The sequence below is a fragment of the Calcarisporiella thermophila genome (assembly GCF_041956535.1).
Source record: "Calcarisporiella thermophila strain CBS 279.70 unplaced genomic scaffold VTP21scaffold_39, whole genome shotgun sequence".
Classification (NCBI taxonomy): Eukaryota; Fungi; Calcarisporiellomycota; class Calcarisporiellomycetes; order Calcarisporiellales; family Calcarisporiellaceae; genus Calcarisporiella; species Calcarisporiella thermophila.
In genome coordinates, this window is record NW_027192229.1 from 89,155 (window position 1) to 106,847 (window position 17,693).

Genomic DNA, 17,693 nt, shown 5'->3' on the forward strand with positions numbered 1-17,693 from the left:
ATGTTATTTTTCAGTAAGATCGCCTAGCTTCATCTATCTTGCTAGATAACTGATTCGTGTAACATCACTGAAATCACTAGAAAATGAGATGATTCCCATATGCGATCATATGGCACATGAATAGAAATGGAAATTCTACAATTGACTTAAAACTTCATATATATCCTCACACAGTTGTCAAAATGTTGGATATCAACAGTTGATAATGGAGATATGCAGCCTGCCCTAGGTGCTCTAAAACTCAGGGGCTGCGAAATCAGCAGTTCGAAGCAGTTCGAAAACGAGCTTTGGCCAGGAGATAACCATTTTCCTGTGAAACCCTTCCTCTCCTCACTCTAAAGCAAGAGTATAAAGCTAAAAGCCTCGGAGGCGCCGTGAAGACTTTCCCAACCGTCGTGCTTTTTGCCTGCTCTAGCCATAAACATGTTTTATTCTTCTGAATTGTTTCCCCTTCATTCTTTCCCATGCCTTATATGAAATATTTTTAGCCAGGCATGAGCGTATAAACTGATGGAATCTGACTCGATCTGAGCAGTAATATAATCCTGAGTGGAGAATACGGTTTCAACGCCTCTATGGCTGAAAAACCTCGATCTAATATTGTTCAGGGGGTTTGAACATGCTTAACGCTGGCTTGCTAAAGTTTCATCAACCCTAGAATGGGAAAGTGTTGACTCCTGCACAGATTGCTTTTCTTTGGACCCATCGCTTGACCTGAAGATATCTCGAAACAATCTCTGTGAAAGTTGAGAAAAGCAGGCGCTATGGTGTATGCTTGTTGTAGATGATGGCTATTCGTAAATGGAAAATATTATATGAATTATCTTCACGATGCATTTTAGTTTGCTGTAAGCCATGCATCCATCTCAATTACACTTGGAAAATCCCTTCTTCCTCTCTCCGGGACTAAGATTTAAATTCAAAGTGCGTCTTGAATCAGGTTAGGTTATAGAGTGGCTTGGGGCATTTCAAATTTGTTTGTCCTCGAAAAAGTTCAAAGGTGCTCCAGCGATCTAAAGCGGTTTCCAAAGGATTCATCATGTTTTGCGCAAGTATGTGACTCGATCGCTTTACTGTTCCTTTGAAAAGGGTGGCACGATCCATTTGACTGACCCCATTACTTTATTGTTTTTTTTATTGCTACTTTAGTCTCAGGAGAGGCACCAGAGCACCCAGTCATCTCCAAAAAATCGGGTCAGATTTTCGAGCGAAGATTGATCCTCAAGTACATTGCAGAGAACGGACAAGATCCCATTACCCATGAGGAGCTCACGGAAGAGGATCTGGTGGACGTCAAGACGTGTAAGAGATCACCCCCTCCCTCATTTTCCCGCACCTTCGCGATGGATTGTTTTTAGATAACTAACGGTCGATTCTCTTCATCTTTTCTTTGCCATGGTAGCGCAAAAGGGTGCCCAGCCTCGCCCTCCTAACCTGACCTCGGTTCCTGCCCTTCTCTCCACTTTTCACGACGAGTGGGATAAACTAATGCTGGAAACCTTCAAGCTTAAGCAGGAACATGCGCAACTTCGCCAGGAGCTGAGCCAGGCTCTCTATCAGTACGATGCCGCAACACGTGTCATTGCGCGATTGATGAAGGAACGTGATGAAGCACGAGAGGCTCTTGCGAATTTGCAAGCCAACTCGTCCTAATCTTTGTTAATTTTTCGAGCGTGTAAATTCCTTTTACTTTTTCTTTTTCTTTGATTTTTCTGTAATCTTTGCTTTCTTTTTTTTTATCTCGCTACACAAAAGTTTCATAAAAGACATTTCGAAAGGGAAAGGGAGAGGGAAAGGTTTTCCCGAGGATAATCTCTAGCACAAAAGGTTTATTTGTCGATGAATTTATTTTACAGGTAGCGTCGTGATAAATGAACAAGAAGCAGCAATGTCATGATGTTGGAGAGGATCCACTCTCCACAGGGGCGACAAACAGATCCACAAAAGCAGCCTGTAGGGCTCGTTCGAAGACACTCCTAACGGTGAATCCGCCTGCACGCGCCATTCTCTTGGTGGCATACCCTGCCAGTCGGGGGTCATCATAGGCGCCTTTGAACTCGTATCCCTGCACCTCGGCATAAGGAGACTGAACCGGATCCCAGTCGGGGTCCAGCTCTTCCTCTTCCTCCTCTTCCATGGTCTCTCTCTGTTGCAACGACAGCAGATAGCTGTCAATCTTCGCCTTGCTCTGCTCTTGCTGCTGCTGCTGCTGCTGCTTGCGCATGGAGGACCGCTTAAGCTGGATGGCCTGCTGCTGCCTCTGTGCGATGATGGCGTCTGCCGGTCGGTCACTAGTCGCCAGTTCTCGGATGATCTCCAAACGCTCTGCTGTCTTTGCCATCCGCTCTTCCTCGATTTCGCGCCTGTAAGCTTCGAAGCTCTGCTGTTTCTCAAGGCGCTCCTGCTCCTCCTGGTACTTGAGAAGGCGTTCTTCATTCATGCGGCGAGTTTCGTTTTTGCGAATGAGATCTTGATTCTCTTTCTCGTACTGCTCCATTTTAGACATGGTGTCTTGAACATCGATTCCATTGATAAGATTAAACGCTAGTAGCGAAGAAACAAAGCATTAGCATGAGGGGTGGTGGAATGCGCTTGGAGACACATACTGATCACTTCAACTTCTTCTAAGTAGTCGTTGTATGCCTTCAATGTCGGGAAATCCTCTTGCCTCTTGTTAAATCTAACATAACCCGTGTCAGAGATCTTCATTCCCAAAAAAAAAAGAAAACAGCTAGAGGAAGCCCTTCTCCACACTAGTGGCCTACATTTTAGCCAGCCGCTTTCTTGTTTGTACTTCTTTTTCGACCTGCAGATCTTCGAATGTCTGCGACATGAATTGGTTTTTCCGCAGCACCACGCCGCAGATCGGGCAGGGGGCAGGACCCGAAATGAAGATGCGATCAATGCAATTATTGCACCTAGACACGCGGGGAATCAAGAGGAGGTATGAAGGCCAGACAAATCAAGAAAATTAATGCTGAGGGAAGCTTACATTTTGTGAAAACATGGAGAGACCAGCAGCTTCATTTGAGGATTGAGGTAGTTGTCGCTCTTGCACACGGGGCACACGACGTGCTCCGTCTATGACAAAGAAGCGGTTGAGAAAGGAATGGCTTCCCGGGCATTAGGGGGATCCTCACCTGCTCGACCTTTCGAGTCTTCATTGTGATCCGGGGGAGGCAGAATCGGCGAGGGCGGGGGAGAGGGGGGGGGGAGCCGCAGAGCGGAAAAAAAGGTTCTTAAGTCGCGAGAAGAGAGTTCTGGGCCGAATAGAAAAAGTATCCAGCCGGCTCGCTCCCAGAATTTTAGGTTCGCATGAATTGATTCTCTGCTCAGTCTCTGCCCTCCCTTTTTTCCTCAGTGGCGTGGAGGAGTTTCTCGACTTGTCTTTCGCATTCCGTTGTTCCTTCCTTCTCTCCATTAGGCATAGACATCGCAGAGGTGAATTCGCAGGAAAAGGTAAATTGCCATCCAGCGCCGCTCTCTTGAGCGTTGCGGATCTTCCCATCCGGATGATTCCCGGAATTGACCTCCACCCTGCAACCGAAAGTAGTGATTGCAAATCTCATTCTCCGATTCACAAACACTCTTACTTGGACAAGTGCAGAGGAAGAGAGTGCGTGTGATCGCATTGCTACATTCCAAAGCATGCTCCTTAATATCGCTAAACAATCGTGCTAATCCCTGTTGTTGAATCTCTTTAGAACAGAGGAGAAAAAAAATACATAACTTTCAGAGGCGCGGTCCCACTCTCTTTTACTATTTCGTTAAAGTATGTCAGAGGGCGATGTTAACATTGATTCTGTGATTGAACGACTCCTCGAAGGTAAATTTCAATCCTTGCTACCTGATCAGATTGGGAGGACCGATCTTTATTGTGAGCATCTCTGTCTCTGGCCACCCCTCACCCTCTGTAGTACGTGGAAGTCGGCCAGGAAAACAGGTCCAACTGGCAGAATATGAGATTAAATATTTGTGCACGAAATCTCGTGAGATCTTCATTTCTCAACCCATCCTACTCGAATTAGAAGCCCCGATCAAGATTTGCGGTATCTTTCTTATCTAGCATCGCCCACCCCCCTCCCCCCTTTGCCTCTAATCGATTGCCACCATCCTATAGGCGATATCCACGGGCAGTACTACGACCTACTAAGGCTATTTGAGTATGGCGGGTTTCCCCCTGAAGCAAACTACCTCTTCCTGGGCGATTACGTCGATCGAGGTAAGCAATCCCTGGAAACGATATGCTTGCTCCTGGCCTACAAGATCAAGTATCCGGAGAATTTCTTCATCCTGCGCGGAAACCACGAATGCGCCAGCATCAATCGGATCTACGGCTTCTATGATGAGTGTGAGTAGTCGACAGTGGCGTGTGCGGGCCCACCTTTGTTTTTTTTTTTTTCCGGTGAGTGGGCTCACGCTAAAGCCTCTGCATCCCTAGGCAAACGGCGGTATAATATCAAGCTGTGGAAGATATTCACGGACTGCTTCAACTGCTTACCGATCGCTGCGATTGTGGACGAGAAAATATTCTGCATGCATGGTGGCCTCTCGCCAGATCTTCACAGCATGGATCAGATCCGGAGAGTGATGCGGCCGACAGATGTACCCGATACTGGTATGTCCTTCCCTCTCTGTCTTCCTCTCCCTCTTCCCTCTCCCTCTCCCCTCTCCCCTTTCCTCTTACGCAAGTTTGCACCCGCGTTTCCTGAGATCTAACCCACTGCCATTTCAGGTTTATTATGTGACTTGCTTTGGAGCGATCCTGACAAGGACGTGGTCGGGTGGAGTGAAAATGATCGGGGCGTGTCCTTCACATTCGGAGCAGATGTGGTCTCGAAATTTCTGCAACGTCATGATATGGATTTGATCTGCCGCGCTCATCAGGTGGTCGAGGATGGTAAATCCAGTTTTCCTCTTTTTGCAAACTGCCCGCCTGAAACAAGCCACTCATCCGTGAATCCCTTCTTTTCCCCCCTCTCTCTTCTTCAAATAGGATACGAGTTTTTTGCCAAGCGCCAGCTGGTCACCCTCTTCTCAGCCCCGAACTACTGCGGCGAGTTCGACAATGCCGGGGCAATGATGAGCGTGGACGAAACACTCATGTGCTCGTTCCAAATCCTGAAGCCGGCAGAGAAAAAGCAAAAGTTTGCATACGGCGGAATCGGAACCGGTCGGCCTGTGACCCCCCCGCGGAACAAGAAGAAGAAGGAGATGGCCAAGGTGACATAAGAGGTCGAGGCGAGGGGTGGCAGGGAGTGGGGGGGGGGGGGAGGGCCGGGGCCAAAAAAGAAGCGCTTACTTAACAGTGTGATTCTCTACTCATCTGTGTGTTATTTTTGTTTTCCCTTGTGTTATATAATATACAATCCATCTTCCCTTGATTTTTCCCTTCGCGCTCCTATCCGTCAATCCTATAGACGGTTTCGACGCCAGCACTCCTTTTTAATTTTTCCCTTCCGCAAATTGCTTACCAAGAGAGATTTTCCGGGATTTAGAAAAACGCAACCTTCACACACCCGACCTGAAAACAAAAGCAGTGACGAAACGATGATTTCATTGCAAATAAAAAGAGAATAGCGATTCTTTTTTTTTATCCGACGGTTCTTTTTATGCAAATATGGCTTGTGCTCCAAGCCAACGGAAAATTCCCCTTCCCTGTGGTTCAGTTGAGTAATCACAGGAGCCCGCTTTCGACCGATCTTCCTTTTTTTCCCTTCGGAGCCGTCGGCAATCAGAATTGGGAATTCTTCCCGTTTGAGCCAGGTCCAATCGCGGTACGGCTGCGCCAGACTGTGCCTCTCACGGTGATTGGGCCATGCGGAGTGTTTCCATCTAAAAATTGAAAGGCTCAAATTTGGCGCCTCCTTTTTTCATATTTAGTGTCGCTAAATTTTCTATTCCCCTTTTCTAAATATTTCGTTTGAGTTTCAGTCCGACTAAATATAACGAGGCCGTAATTGACCGTTAAAGTTCCTTAGGCCGCTTTTTTTCCTCTTCATTCCATTGCTTCTGCAATTTCTCGCCTCGTCGCTTTTGCGCTTGAGAACGCCGTGCTCAGAGCCCTCTCCTCCCCTTACTCTACTTTCTTCCTCCACGGGTGATCCCCCCCCCAATCACAGAGACTTCTTCAAGCTGGCGTCCTTCACCACCTACGCCGTGGACACGCGCTCCGAAAAGTCGGAGCCGCTGCACCTCCCCCTAACGACCGCGGACCCTGCGGCCGTCTCCGCCGACAGCAAGGCGTCCTTCATGCAGCCGCTGCTCTCCTATTACCACCGCCCGCAAAAGCTGGCGAAGGCTGGGGCATGGCCTGCGGCCATCGATACTTCCTATATATGGCTTGGTCTCTATTTCTGTTTCAACCTGGCCCTGACAATCTACAACAAGGCTGTGATGCAGCTCTTCGACTTCGGCTTCCCATGGACGCTAACGGGAATCCATACTCTGTGCGGGGCAGTCGGCGCCTACCTGTGCTGCCAGATGGGCTACTTTCGGCCGGCCAACTTGGGAGAGCGGGAGAGCTTAGTCATGCTGCTCTTTTCGGTGCTGTACACTATCAATATTGCTATTAGTAATGTGTCCCTGAACCTGGTCACCGTGCCCGTGAGTATTTCCTCTGCCCTCTGACGTGGCGACACGAGATGCAGGACACTGACTCCCGTGTTTACATTATTGTTAGTTCCATCAAGTGGTTCGTGCCATGACGCCCCTCTTCACCATCATTCTCTCGGTGTTTTTCTTGCAAAAACACTACTCCATCATGGTGTATATCTCTCTGATACCGGTACGTGATCATGCATTCTATCCACGCTCCCATTCTATCATATTCATTGACGTTTGTGTTGTCCTCTTCTAGGTGGTGCTCGGAGTTGCCTTTGCCACCTTTGGCGACTACAACTACACACCCATGGGCTTTGTTCTCACCGTGCTCGGCGGTGTTCTCGCGGCACTGAAGACCGTGGTGACCAATCGCGTTCAGGTCGGCCGGCTCAAACTACACCCGCTCGATCTGCTTCTTCGCATGTCGCCTCTGGCCTTTCTGCAGACGATGATCTATGCCTACGTGACGGGCGAGATGGCGGAGCTGCGCGAGTTCTCCCGCGCGGGCGGAATGAGCACGACGCTGGTGCTTGCGCTGCTTGCCAATGGGGTGATCGCGTTTTTCCTCAACATCGTGTCCTTCACCGCCAACAAGCGGACGAGCGCGCTCACCATGACGGTGGCCGGAAACGTCAAGCAAGTGCTGACGATCGTCATCGCCGTGGTCATCTTCCACATCAACATCACGTTTATGAACGCAATCGGCATCCTGCTCACCCTTGTGGGGGGCGCCTGGTACACGAAGATCGAGCTGGCCGAGAAGCAGGGCAAGCCGGTGACTCCCAGCTCGCTTGCCTCGCTCCCCTTCTTCAAGTCCATCGCCCGCCTCTTCGATCACCGGGCGAAAGTCCTCACGCCCGGCGACTCGCTCCTGGGCTCGACCGTAGACATGAAGCTCCCTGTCCACGGGACAAAACCCCCCCTCTAATTTATTAACCCCCTCCATAGTGAATATAATGTGATATATGGTATATGTTTGCCGTTTATATTATTTTATTATTGTTATTTTTTTTTTCTCCTCTCTCCATTTCTATTATTATTCTTAGTTTATGTCATGGCACTTATTCGTTCTTCTCTTTTTCCTTACATAGAGCGTGTATATTTTTTTTTTTTGGCCATTTAATTTTATATGGTTTGAGCTGAATTTTTTATCTTTATGGCTTTTACTTTTTTTTTACTTTTTCCTTCCTCCCAACTCTCCTTTTGTATATTCCTCCTCTCTCTCTTTATCTCTTTCATATGCCTTTTTTTTTTCTCCTTTGAGCATAAACTACCCATTTCAAATACATACTTCTTCTCACTCCAACTTCTGCAGAAAGTGCTCTTATTGTGATGGCGTACAAGGATTTCTTTTTTTTATTGCGCTGTTGATTTTTCCAATCTATCATGAATAGGACTAGGTAACGGAGCAAGCTAGTTTGTGTTTATTAGGGTCGGATAGGCACAGACTGGATAGGGGAGAAGGGTAGGAGGGAGCTGGGGCCAAGAGGTGGGGGATATAGCATATTAATTTATTCAAAAGCAAAGAAGGAATAAGACAAAAGACCCCCTCGCCCGTCGTATTATTACCGATGCCCCATCCCATGGAAAGAAGTGAAAATTACAAATGCAAGCATGACTACAGATCTTTCTATCCGCCTCCCCCCTCCCCTCCCGTCCTTCTCGCACTTCTCATCTCCAACCGTCGCCTACTCCAGCCGCTTGGTCAGGATCTCGCACCCGGTCTCGGTGACGAGAAGGGTCTGCTCGAACTGGGCCGAGCGCTTCCCGTCTTCCGTCACCGCCGTCCACTGGTCCGGCCATGTCACGTCCCGATGGGTGCCCTGGGAGATCATCGGCTCAATCGTAAATACGTGGCCCGGCCGCATGACCCCGACCGCCTTGTTCTTCGCATAGTGCGGGACGTTGGGCGCACAGTGGAACAGCTTGTGGATCCCGTGGCCGCAATACGTGCGCACCACCGAGAACCCTCGGCTCTTAGCATGCTTCTCGATGACGGGCCCCACGTCGCGGTAGAGAGTGCCCGGCTTGACGATCGCAATCGCCTTCTCAAGGCACTCCCGCGTCGTGTCGACGAGCTTTTGCGACTCCGCATCCACCTCGCCGACACAATAGGTCTCGTTGAGATCCCCGTGGAAGCCCCGATAGTAGAGCGAGACATCGATGTTGATGATGTCTCCATTTTGCAGGGGGCGTTGGTCCGGAATTCCATGGCAAATCACCTCATTCACCGAACTGTTACGGCGGCACATTGAGGGCAAAACAAAAAGGGAGAGAAGAAAAGAAATTAGAAGAGTCCGCGAGTTCAGCGGAATGCTACCAATGTAGGGGAATGGGATTCCAAACGGGCCACTTACGTGCAGCAACTCTTTGGGAAATGCCAGTAATTCAGCGGCGACGGGTATGCTCCGCGTTTGATGGTGGCCTCGTGGATGATCCGGTCGATCTCGTCGGTTGTCACGCCAGCCTTGACGGCCTTTGCTCCCTCCTCCAGCACCTCCCGAGCCAGCCTACAGACCACCCGCATCCCCTCCTGCTCCTCTGCATTGAGCACCTTGATCGAGGAATAGAAGGGAGCCCGGTTGTAGCGCGGATCGCCGTCCTCGGAATAGTTCGGCCGGGGAATGGTCAGCGGAACCTCGCGTTTGGGAGAGAGCGGGTAGGCGGGGCGCAGAGAGCCGGTGAATTTGTACGAGGGCCAGGGATTGTAGGGCTTGTTGGCGGCGGGAGAGACGGGGCCCTCTTTCGCGAGATGGAGGACCTTGTGGAGCGACTATCGTGGAAGCGAGATTAGTACCGGTTGGCCCCCTCTCTTGCAAAACCAAACCCAGATCGGCTTACCCAGTTTTTCTTGAAGCACTCCTGAGAACAAAAGTAGGCGGGTGGCAATTCAAGTTTGATGCACGTCGGGCACTGGAGCTTGGCGGGGTTGTTGCACCCTTCCCCCTGACATGTGTGCTGATCCATTCTGTTGATTGGCGCGAGGCAAAAAGGAAGGGGGTACTGCTAGATAGAAATCGAGGAGAGTAGAGTGGGTGTGTGAGTGTGCCCCCCCTGATAGAGAAGAGTTAGATAGGATGCTTAGCTGAGTTGTTTACGCACGAATGTAGAACCAGTCACTTTATGAAATAGATAAGCATTGTACAGCTGAGGCACAAAATTACAAACTGAAAAAAAAAGTGTTCAAGACAAATAGATAATGCGAGGGCCGGGGAGAAAGGCAAAAATGGAGAGGAGAGAAAGCAAGCGAACCATGGAGTATATAGCTACAAAAGAGGGAGGGGGGGGGGGAGGGTTAACGTGAAATAAACTTACAGGAAGTAAAATTACTAATGAAACAGTGGGTGGATGATGGTGATTATGAATACATGAAAAAGAAAAGAAATAAGAGAAGAAAACAAAAGAAAACACATGCAAAAAGGCGATGTGAAGACAACTGCGACCCTCTACTCGTTAATACACTGCGCAAGTATCTGGTCATACCATGGGGCGTACACTCGTCTATTGAACAGGGCCAATTCACGCACGCTCTCGCCTATTCTTTCCAAATCCGCGCGCACCATCTCCAAACCTAGACTCGAGAGTCGCTCCAGTGGCATCGGCTGGCCGCTCGCGAGGTGGTGGGCCATCGTCGACTGAGCGCGACGCAGTAGCAGCTGCACCACCGTATCACCCGACTTGAAGAGCGTTTTCTCGACCATGGCGCGAAGGAGGCTCTGGCGTTCGGGAGAAACCTGGACCCCTGCCCATCGAAGAATGCATTCGGTGATCGCCTCCGCGCCGTGGGATTTGTCTCCGCTCTCAGCGCCACCCTCTGCGCCATGGTCACCCCCGCCCCTGCCCGTTGGTATATTCTCTCGCAAAATGCGATAGATCTCGTCGCGTAGGGATGGGTCATTCCGCCCAAAAAAGTTCCGCACAAGCATCAACAGCGCGGCCACCTTGGTCACCATTCGAACCTCGGCACGCAGCTCTACGATTCTATCTACATCTAGCCGCATGGTCTCAGGCAGCGATGCTTCCGATGACGCCCCTTCGCTCTCCATCGTACACATCATCGCCACCATCGCGGTGTTGTACACTTGCTCGTATCTTAGAGGCGGCTGGGGCACTCCCTCCGGATTTCTCTTCGCCATCTCCTCCTTCAGCCCGTGCGCGCTCTCCCTCAGCCAAGCCTCCGTGCGCTCCAAAGAAAGCGTGCCCTCTTTCAGCGCCTTTTCGAACCCCGCGCGCTCATACTCCACGATGTGCTGGACAATGTACGGCCTCGCCATTCTAATGTGGAAGTTGGCCAGGTCAAGCTGCATGGTGTCGAGCATATCGAATATCTGTTTGAAGGCCTCGGCAGGGTCCTCGAGGCGCACGATCGCCTGGATGGCTTCATCGCGTGAGGGCGCACAGAGCCGGTGCATGATCCCCAGGATAAACCGGATGCAGCCCTGCAAGTCGAAGACGCCCTTGGCGGCCTGCTGCCGCATCAAATCCACGTCCAAGATCTCCTCGATCTCGCGGCTGGTGGCGGAAGCGGGAACCATTTCTAGCAGGCGCTGTTTGATTTCGCCCACTACTGGCACCCAGCGCTCGGCTCTCCCCTGTGCGAAGTCTTCCTTCGCCACGTCGAAGAACGCCTGCGTGGCGACATCACGAACGTAAACCTCAAGGGCGGACCGCGGCGGGGGGGAGAGTTCGAAATTCGGGTCGAGCGCGATGCGATGGGCAAGCTGCTCGTTGGTGAGGGAAAATCCCGTGGATTGGATCGGGATCTCGCTGAGAACAGAGGAGGCGCCCTTTGAGGTCGAGGGGGTTGCGGCGTCCTCCACCGAACGAGGTGCAGCTTGCGGCGAGGAGGCAGGGGGCGTTGATCCTTTGTCGGGCCTGTTTCCATAGTCGCCTCTCTCGTGGTTCGGGCCGGCCTCTATCTGGATGGAGTCTTCTTCAACTTCAGGCGAGCTGGGCCTCTCCTCAAGCACTTCCCTCCTCGCCCCCTCCAGCCTCTCCAAGGCCTGCCTCCCCCCCAGCCCCGCCAAATGCCGTCGGATATCTCTCTGCTGCTCCTCGATCTTCGGCTTCCACTCCGTCACGAAATCCGGCGAATTGGCCACCGTATTCCAGAGTCGATCCAACTCGACGTGGTGGGCCATGAGTCCGCGAATGAGCCGCTCGGCATCCTTTGCCTTCCACGCTTCGAACGAGCGGTAGTACGTATGCCAAGCCTCGTTAAAAGAGCGCAGGCGCTGCGCCTTTAAGCTTGGGGCCGTCTCGTCCCGCCATATTTCAAACTTAACCAGCATCGTCTTCGTTATGCCGACGAGCAACCGCTCGTCTACTCCGGTAGCACCCAGTACTTCGTGTGGGTGGGTTACGATCATGAACGCCGTCAGGAAGACCTTCGCCGGGTTGCCGCTGTATCTTTTGGACGTCAAGGGCATCATTTGCCGGATCGCCTGCAGCAGCTTTGAAGTGGCGCGGATGAGCTCCTTACTGTTCAGAAGGCGCTGGAGCCGCGCAAAGCTGCTTTTCTCTGCGCTTTTAAGCGTGAGCCCGTAGGAGATGAACTCGCTAAGCAGGGTGTTTAGGCGTCTATTGGGGAAGGCTTCGTCCGCGGCTAAAAGGAGATCAGGGTTCGAATCGTGGTTTTGGTGAATACTCTGTAGGATGCGAGACTTGGGAAGCGAGAGCAGTCGTTCACGTCGTAGCTCTGACTGGCGCAGACGCCGTTCCAAATCTTCTCGCTGCTTCTCTGAATGACAAAAAAAAAACCAAATCCAATGAGCGGAAAATTAAAGGAGCGAACATAGCAAGCGTGGTAGTGCTACGTGATGGAGCAAAGGAAGACGGGATCGATAGCAGAGCACACATACCTCTCTCCTCCATTTGCTTTGCCTTTTGCATCCGCGCAACGCGCTTTGCTCTTTCCACGGCATCCCCACACACCTTCGACTGCTGTTGGAGGATCCTTTCTCTCCTCATTTGAGCTTCCTTAAACCGGGCCAACATCCGTTGCTTCCTCACTCCGGTATCACAGGGAGACGAGTGACCCCGTTGCGCGCGGTGGTGAGATAAGCGGCGAATAAGGCGAGAGCGCCGTGCCTCAAGGATGGCGTCGCGACGGCCGGAGGCGTGCTCCGCCGATTCACGGGCCGGTGGAGAGGGGAGCGACGACGACGACGACGACGACAAAAGGTCCTTGTGAGAACGACTTGAGGACGGCTGGTCTTCTTCCATAATTGTGTGGGTGACCCTTCGGTGGATTTCAGAAAGGGAGAGGAGGGAAAGAGGGTGTGAAACCGAAGAGATAATAAAGGAGCAAGGGCAAAAGGAAGTCAAAAGAAAACGACTGATAGAAATGGATTGGTCAGCAGAATTTGCGGTCACATTCGCATCATTCATCTCCCTTGCATAATATAAGCGGATATGCATTAGTCCATAAAAGAAAACGGCTCTTCACGCAACGGATGAAGCCATGGGAAGCGAGCTGGAAAGTCCCTAGTCCCTATGGCTGCTTATCGCGCGTGCTCGCACCTATATTCCCCTCCCAAGGCGCCCATGAGGATCGCGCGGAGGTTATAGAAAATTCCGGCAACAAGTTCCTTAATAACAACAGCCAAAAAAAGGTCCGACTCTGGCCAAATTATTAATTATAGGAGAGGCCGGGATCGGGTGGACAACCTTTGTCTCCTCTCCAGCAAGAGCTTGACCAGACTGAGATTGGCCGTTCATATCCATGGTGTGGCGTCATTTCTGCACACACGATGGAATAGGAACTGCGCCTCATCCATGCTTTGGGATTCTTGGTCGACTCAGATCCGGGATCCAGGGTATTAAGCAGAGTTTCGATCAAGAATGTTTAGGATGGGCTTCGAGAAAGAGGCGGAATACGGTTGGGTGGGCTCATATGAGTCAGTTCACTAGAGCAGGTAGAGAGGAATTCTAAAATACGGAAGCTTCCCATCTTGTTACGGACAGTAGCTCTTTCTCTGACCTATGTTTGGAGTAGAGCCGCTCTTGTTTTTCATTTGATGCGTGATCAACAGTATACGAAAATCGGGATGGAGGGATGCGACGGCCGTAAATCGCCTGCTGTCTTCTTGTTTGTATTTACACAAGTTCCTACCGCGCCCTCTCTCTACGCTCCATTCTGGCTGCGGCAGAGCGGGTAAACATATGTAAAATTCGTACGCTGCGCTGAGTTGGAAATAAAAAATAGAGCAGCCACGCAGTCCACTGTAGATTCTCGTACGCTCCCCCAGCATTTGCCTCCAAAACTCTCTTTCTCTCCCGGTCATTGTTCGATTTGATTTGCGGATCTCATCGACTCCTTACACTCCTTCCCTCCGGCTCCTCTCTTGATCACCCCCTCTTGATCACCACCTTGTTCCATTCCTTTCGAAGCTCTTGAATTGGCAGGCTCCAATTAAGTCAGTATACCATTTTATTTTATTTATTCCCCTTGAAGATGCCATCCGTCCAGACGATGTCGTATCCTCTCTCTGCTGTGCGAGAAGAACGCACCACCTCTTCCTGGCTAGACACTGTTCTTTCCGTGCCTCTCTCCCAAGAATCTGCCTCTTCGTCATCTCCCTCCCCATCTCCAAGCTCGGCGTTATCCGATGAAGGCTCCTGGTCCAATCTCCAAGTATTGGCGGAGGCCTCCAATCTTGCCGAGACAAAGCGCCGTCGCAATGCTAGCTCGTCTGTTAAAGCATCGCCCGCAACTTACAGACTACAGTTGAATCCCATCGGATCTTTCACCTCATCCTTGGAAAACTTACATCGCCCGCAAAATCCACCATTATTTCTACTGGGTTCCAAAGTGGGCGGAGTGTGGCAAGATCTGCCAACCTGTGGGGTGTGCCAGAAGACTTTCAACCGAGTCTACGATCTGCATCGGCATATGAGGCGCCATGATGCGGGCAATGCGGGGGTGCGGTGTGAGACTTGTGGGAAACAGTTTACGCGAAGAGATGCCCTGCTTAGGCATCTGCGACGAAAAGCCCACAGCTAATGCCCATGTTAATATTATTTATATTTATCTTTGGTACTATTTCATCTGTTAGGATATATTTGCAGATTTGATTGGTTTAGCATAGTAATAATGATAATAAAAAACGTACAGATAGAGCTTGTAAGAGCAGCCCCGCATCGCACACTCAGCATCCTGTAAGCGTGCTCAAACTTTTCCCCCATGGATGGTGATTCCGCAGTCCAGGGCATCCAAGCTTAAGGTTGCAGAAGAGAATTAAGACCAACGGGCTCTGTATCGCCAATATGGATAGCAGAAGATGGGGCGCACGCGCTCCAACTTCCATTCAATCACGGGATCAGGCGTCCGAGATGCTTGGCCTTGCCGGTCGCTTCTCTGCGGGGCTGGAGAGAGCCACGAAAGAGAGCGACAGGGATAAGGGTCGTGAGAGAACCACTGGCCAGATTATGCCAACCTTATATTCAAGCTCCGCGCAGGACGGTGGCGAGTTTTGCCTAAAGGGATTCCATTATGCCCGGATTTTCGGCCTATTATGTTTCACACTTTCCCTTTGCCTCAACCCGTGATTGCCTTCCCTTGTCCTCCAAGCGTTCTCTCTCTGCCTGGAACGCTTGAACATCATGGCCGGCTTCAAGCGCGATTCAGCCGCCAGAAAAAGCCACCGCTCCTGGTACATCTATTTCGTTGCCTCCCTTACCGCAGGTAGGCCTGAGTCACCATTCGACTCATCCCTTGGCGAAGTCTTCACCACGAAGTGCTAACTCCTTTATTCTAAGTGGGCGGATTTCTATTTGGATACGATGCTGGTATCATCAGTGGGGTCATGGTCATGGACTCTTTTAAAAACCGCTTTGGAATCACGAATGAAAACTTTAACGATACGTCCGGAAGTATCGCGGCCATTCTCCAACTCGGTGGATTTGCAGGATCTTTTGTACAGCATGCACTGGCGGATTATTTTGGAAGAAAGTTGGGCTATCTTTCGATTCCGCTCTTTATTCGATCGCGCTTGGATTAGTTAACCTGAAATGATTTCCACACTAGATGGACCATCATCGGCATGAGCGTCGTATTTTGCATAGGCGCGGTGATGCAAACCGTGGCAAGCTCGCTTCCATTGCTCTATGCCGGTCGGTGTATCGGTGGTTTCGGGCTGGCCATTGTTGCGCTGGCAGTGTCAATGTATAACGCGTAGGTTTCATTCATTGTGACCCTTTGTGTGTATGACTGTTTATCCATGCATCACCTCAGAGAGGCTTCTCCTTCCGACATCCGCGGAGCCATCGTCGGTATTCAGGATTTCATGCTTGCCTTTGGTGCCGCTGCTTCCTATTGGACCAACTATGCTTGTGAGAGGGGATTTTCCTCCCAAGCCGATATTCAGTGGCGCCTCCCTCTGGGCATCCAGCTGGTGTTCTCCGTCATCCTGATTTTCGGCGTTATGATTCTCCCCAAATCACCGCGATGGCTTGCAATGAAAAATCGCAGAGAGGAAGCGGCCCGGTCGCTTGCAAAGCTGCGTGGGTTGCCGGTGGAGCACGAGGAGATTCAAGAGGAGCTTCGAGAAATCTATTATATTATTGAGTCAAGACCTTCCACCAGTTGGAAAACGGTGTTTGCCGGAGAAAACCTCCGGCGGCTGAGCGTGGGCCTTCCTCTGATCGTATTCCAGCAATTCACCGGCCAGAATGCCATTGCGTACTTCGCGCCCACCATGTTCAATCGCCTGGGCGTGCATGGGACCACCTCCGCTCTCCTCGCCACCGGGGTGGTGGGCCTGGTCAAATGGTGGACAAGTCTGGTGGGAGTATTTCTGGTGGATCGCGTGGGGCGGAGGCTCCTCCTCATGGCCGGAACCGCGGTTATGTGCATCTGCATGTTTTTTATCGGTGGCTACTCGGTCTTGTCTTCCGGCACGGGCTCTGAATTAAGTGCCGGGGGATATATCGCTGCCATTTGCGTCTATCTTTTCATGTTCGGATACAGCTCAAGCTGGGGCGTCCTTCACTTTGTAATCGTAAGCTTCTATTTTTTATTTTCACAGGACACCTTTTAGTTTATCCTCTTTTGAGCCCTGACCCAATCATCATTTCTTTTGTACCGCGTGTTTATCCCATAGCCTGCCGAAATATACACGCAGAACATTCGAGCCAAAGCAGAAACTCTCAGCGGTATGGTCGAATGGCCCTTACAGGCCGCCTCAATCAAGGTAAGGAGCCACCGTCGCATTGCGTGTTTCACCATCGCATCCCACTAACGAGTCACCTCTAGCTCTCTCCGATCATGCTCGCAATTCCTCACGGTGGAGCCTATTTTATTTTTGGTGGGTTACTCTTTTTGTTCTTCCTCTGGGCATTTTTCATGCTCCCCGAGACGAAGGGGCATTCGTTGGAGAATATGAATGATGCGTTCGTTGGAAACCCTTTCACTCGATGGCGTCGTGCAAAGCCGAGGGAGAACCCGGCTGAGAAAGTGTTGGAATTGGGGCAGGAAGAGAAAGGCAGAGATCGGCACATGAATATGACGGAGATAGCGGGTGAACCCAAAGTGGAAAACGAGGATTAATTATTCGGATACTTGGTCTTTTAATATGGCCTTCTTAGGTGTTGAAATAGCTTATCTCGCTTTATCCTGTACAATGCCACTGTACTTCATTCATCCTATTTATTTTCCGCTAACACACTACGTCTATAGTCTCGAATTCTCTATGTACATGAAATTTCCTCTGCAATTTTTCTTGTAATTGTATTATTAGGATAAAATGAATACTACATTTCGAATCCGTTCATTGCCAAGGGCTTTACTCTGATCCGACTTTTGAGGGTAATATCATCATGCTCTTGGTCGTCCATTACAATTGGAACCCTTGTCTTTTATATGTTCCGGATTATTAGTAAGTAAAAAAGGTTTTTTTTTTGTGATTACAGGATCTTTATTGAAAAGTATCCTTTTAAGTAATAAAATAACTAGACAGTTCTCCGAAATAAGGAATACATGTATGTAATGGTAGAGCATGTGAATACCATCCTAGTAAGTAAGTAAAAAAGGGCTCTAGGAAAATTTACTAGAAAAAAGGATGGTATTATAGTTCCATTTATAGACAAGA

General features: G+C 50.3%; 9 protein-coding genes across 9 annotated transcripts; 5 read left to right on the forward strand and 4 right to left on the reverse strand.

Annotated features, from left to right (window-relative positions):
* Positions 1 to 1,039: 1,039 nt before the first annotated feature.
* Positions 1,040 to 1,653, forward strand: VTP21DRAFT_8238 (uncharacterized protein; the record flags this gene model as incomplete). Its single annotated transcript, XM_069399067.1, has 3 exons — positions 1,040 to 1,052; positions 1,150 to 1,302; positions 1,403 to 1,653. 3 exons carry the CDS (start codon positions 1,040 to 1,042, stop codon positions 1,651 to 1,653), a joined length of 417 nt encoding a protein of 138 aa, XP_069245798.1.
* A 238-nt stretch (positions 1,654 to 1,891) lies between these two features.
* On the reverse strand, positions 1,892 to 3,164 carry VTP21DRAFT_8239 (uncharacterized protein; the record flags this gene model as incomplete). The annotated part of the gene is made up of 5 exons (XM_069399068.1): positions 1,892 to 2,544; positions 2,607 to 2,680; positions 2,766 to 2,918; positions 2,993 to 3,081; positions 3,141 to 3,164. The coding sequence occupies 5 exons, from the start codon at positions 3,162 to 3,164 to the stop codon at positions 1,892 to 1,894; spliced, it is 993 nt and encodes a 330-aa protein (XP_069245799.1).
* A 168-nt stretch (positions 3,165 to 3,332) lies between these two features.
* VTP21DRAFT_8240 (uncharacterized protein) lies at positions 3,333 to 3,650 on the reverse strand (the record flags this gene model as incomplete). The annotated part of the gene is made up of 1 exon (XM_069399070.1): positions 3,333 to 3,650. One exon carries the CDS (start codon positions 3,648 to 3,650, stop codon positions 3,333 to 3,335), a length of 318 nt encoding a protein of 105 aa, XP_069245800.1.
* Positions 3,651 to 3,774: 124 nt separating this feature from the next.
* VTP21DRAFT_8241 (uncharacterized protein) lies at positions 3,775 to 5,232 on the forward strand (the record flags this gene model as incomplete). The annotated part of the gene is made up of 6 exons (XM_069399071.1): positions 3,775 to 3,826; positions 3,918 to 4,049; positions 4,121 to 4,351; positions 4,442 to 4,618; positions 4,736 to 4,900; positions 4,997 to 5,232. 6 exons carry the CDS (start codon positions 3,775 to 3,777, stop codon positions 5,230 to 5,232), a joined length of 993 nt encoding a protein of 330 aa, XP_069245801.1.
* A 380-nt stretch (positions 5,233 to 5,612) lies between these two features.
* On the forward strand, positions 5,613 to 7,531 carry VTP21DRAFT_8242 (uncharacterized protein; the record flags this gene model as incomplete). Its single annotated transcript, XM_069399072.1, has 4 exons — positions 5,613 to 5,827; positions 5,982 to 6,606; positions 6,683 to 6,787; positions 6,860 to 7,531. 4 exons carry the CDS (start codon positions 5,613 to 5,615, stop codon positions 7,529 to 7,531), a joined length of 1,617 nt encoding a protein of 538 aa, XP_069245802.1.
* Positions 7,532 to 8,291: 760 nt separating this feature from the next.
* On the reverse strand, positions 8,292 to 9,570 carry VTP21DRAFT_8243 (uncharacterized protein; the record flags this gene model as incomplete). Its single annotated transcript, XM_069399073.1, has 3 exons — positions 8,292 to 8,838; positions 8,961 to 9,376; positions 9,445 to 9,570. The coding sequence occupies 3 exons, from the start codon at positions 9,568 to 9,570 to the stop codon at positions 8,292 to 8,294; spliced, it is 1,089 nt and encodes a 362-aa protein (XP_069245803.1).
* A 479-nt stretch (positions 9,571 to 10,049) lies between these two features.
* On the reverse strand, positions 10,050 to 12,828 carry VTP21DRAFT_8244 (uncharacterized protein; the record flags this gene model as incomplete). Its single annotated transcript, XM_069399074.1, has 2 exons — positions 10,050 to 12,343; positions 12,465 to 12,828. 2 exons carry the CDS (start codon positions 12,826 to 12,828, stop codon positions 10,050 to 10,052), a joined length of 2,658 nt encoding a protein of 885 aa, XP_069245804.1.
* A 1,231-nt stretch (positions 12,829 to 14,059) lies between these two features.
* On the forward strand, positions 14,060 to 14,608 carry VTP21DRAFT_8245 (uncharacterized protein; the record flags this gene model as incomplete). The annotated part of the gene is made up of 1 exon (XM_069399075.1): positions 14,060 to 14,608. The coding sequence occupies one exon, from the start codon at positions 14,060 to 14,062 to the stop codon at positions 14,606 to 14,608; it is 549 nt and encodes a 182-aa protein (XP_069245805.1).
* Positions 14,609 to 14,871: 263 nt separating this feature from the next.
* VTP21DRAFT_8246 (uncharacterized protein) lies at positions 14,872 to 17,152 on the forward strand (the record flags this gene model as incomplete). Its single annotated transcript, XM_069399076.1, has 7 exons — positions 14,872 to 15,067; positions 15,176 to 15,289; positions 15,364 to 15,556; positions 15,632 to 15,778; positions 15,839 to 16,604; positions 16,707 to 16,796; positions 16,859 to 17,152. The coding sequence occupies 7 exons, from the start codon at positions 14,872 to 14,874 to the stop codon at positions 17,150 to 17,152; spliced, it is 1,800 nt and encodes a 599-aa protein (XP_069245806.1).
* Positions 17,153 to 17,693: the final 541 nt, after the last annotated feature.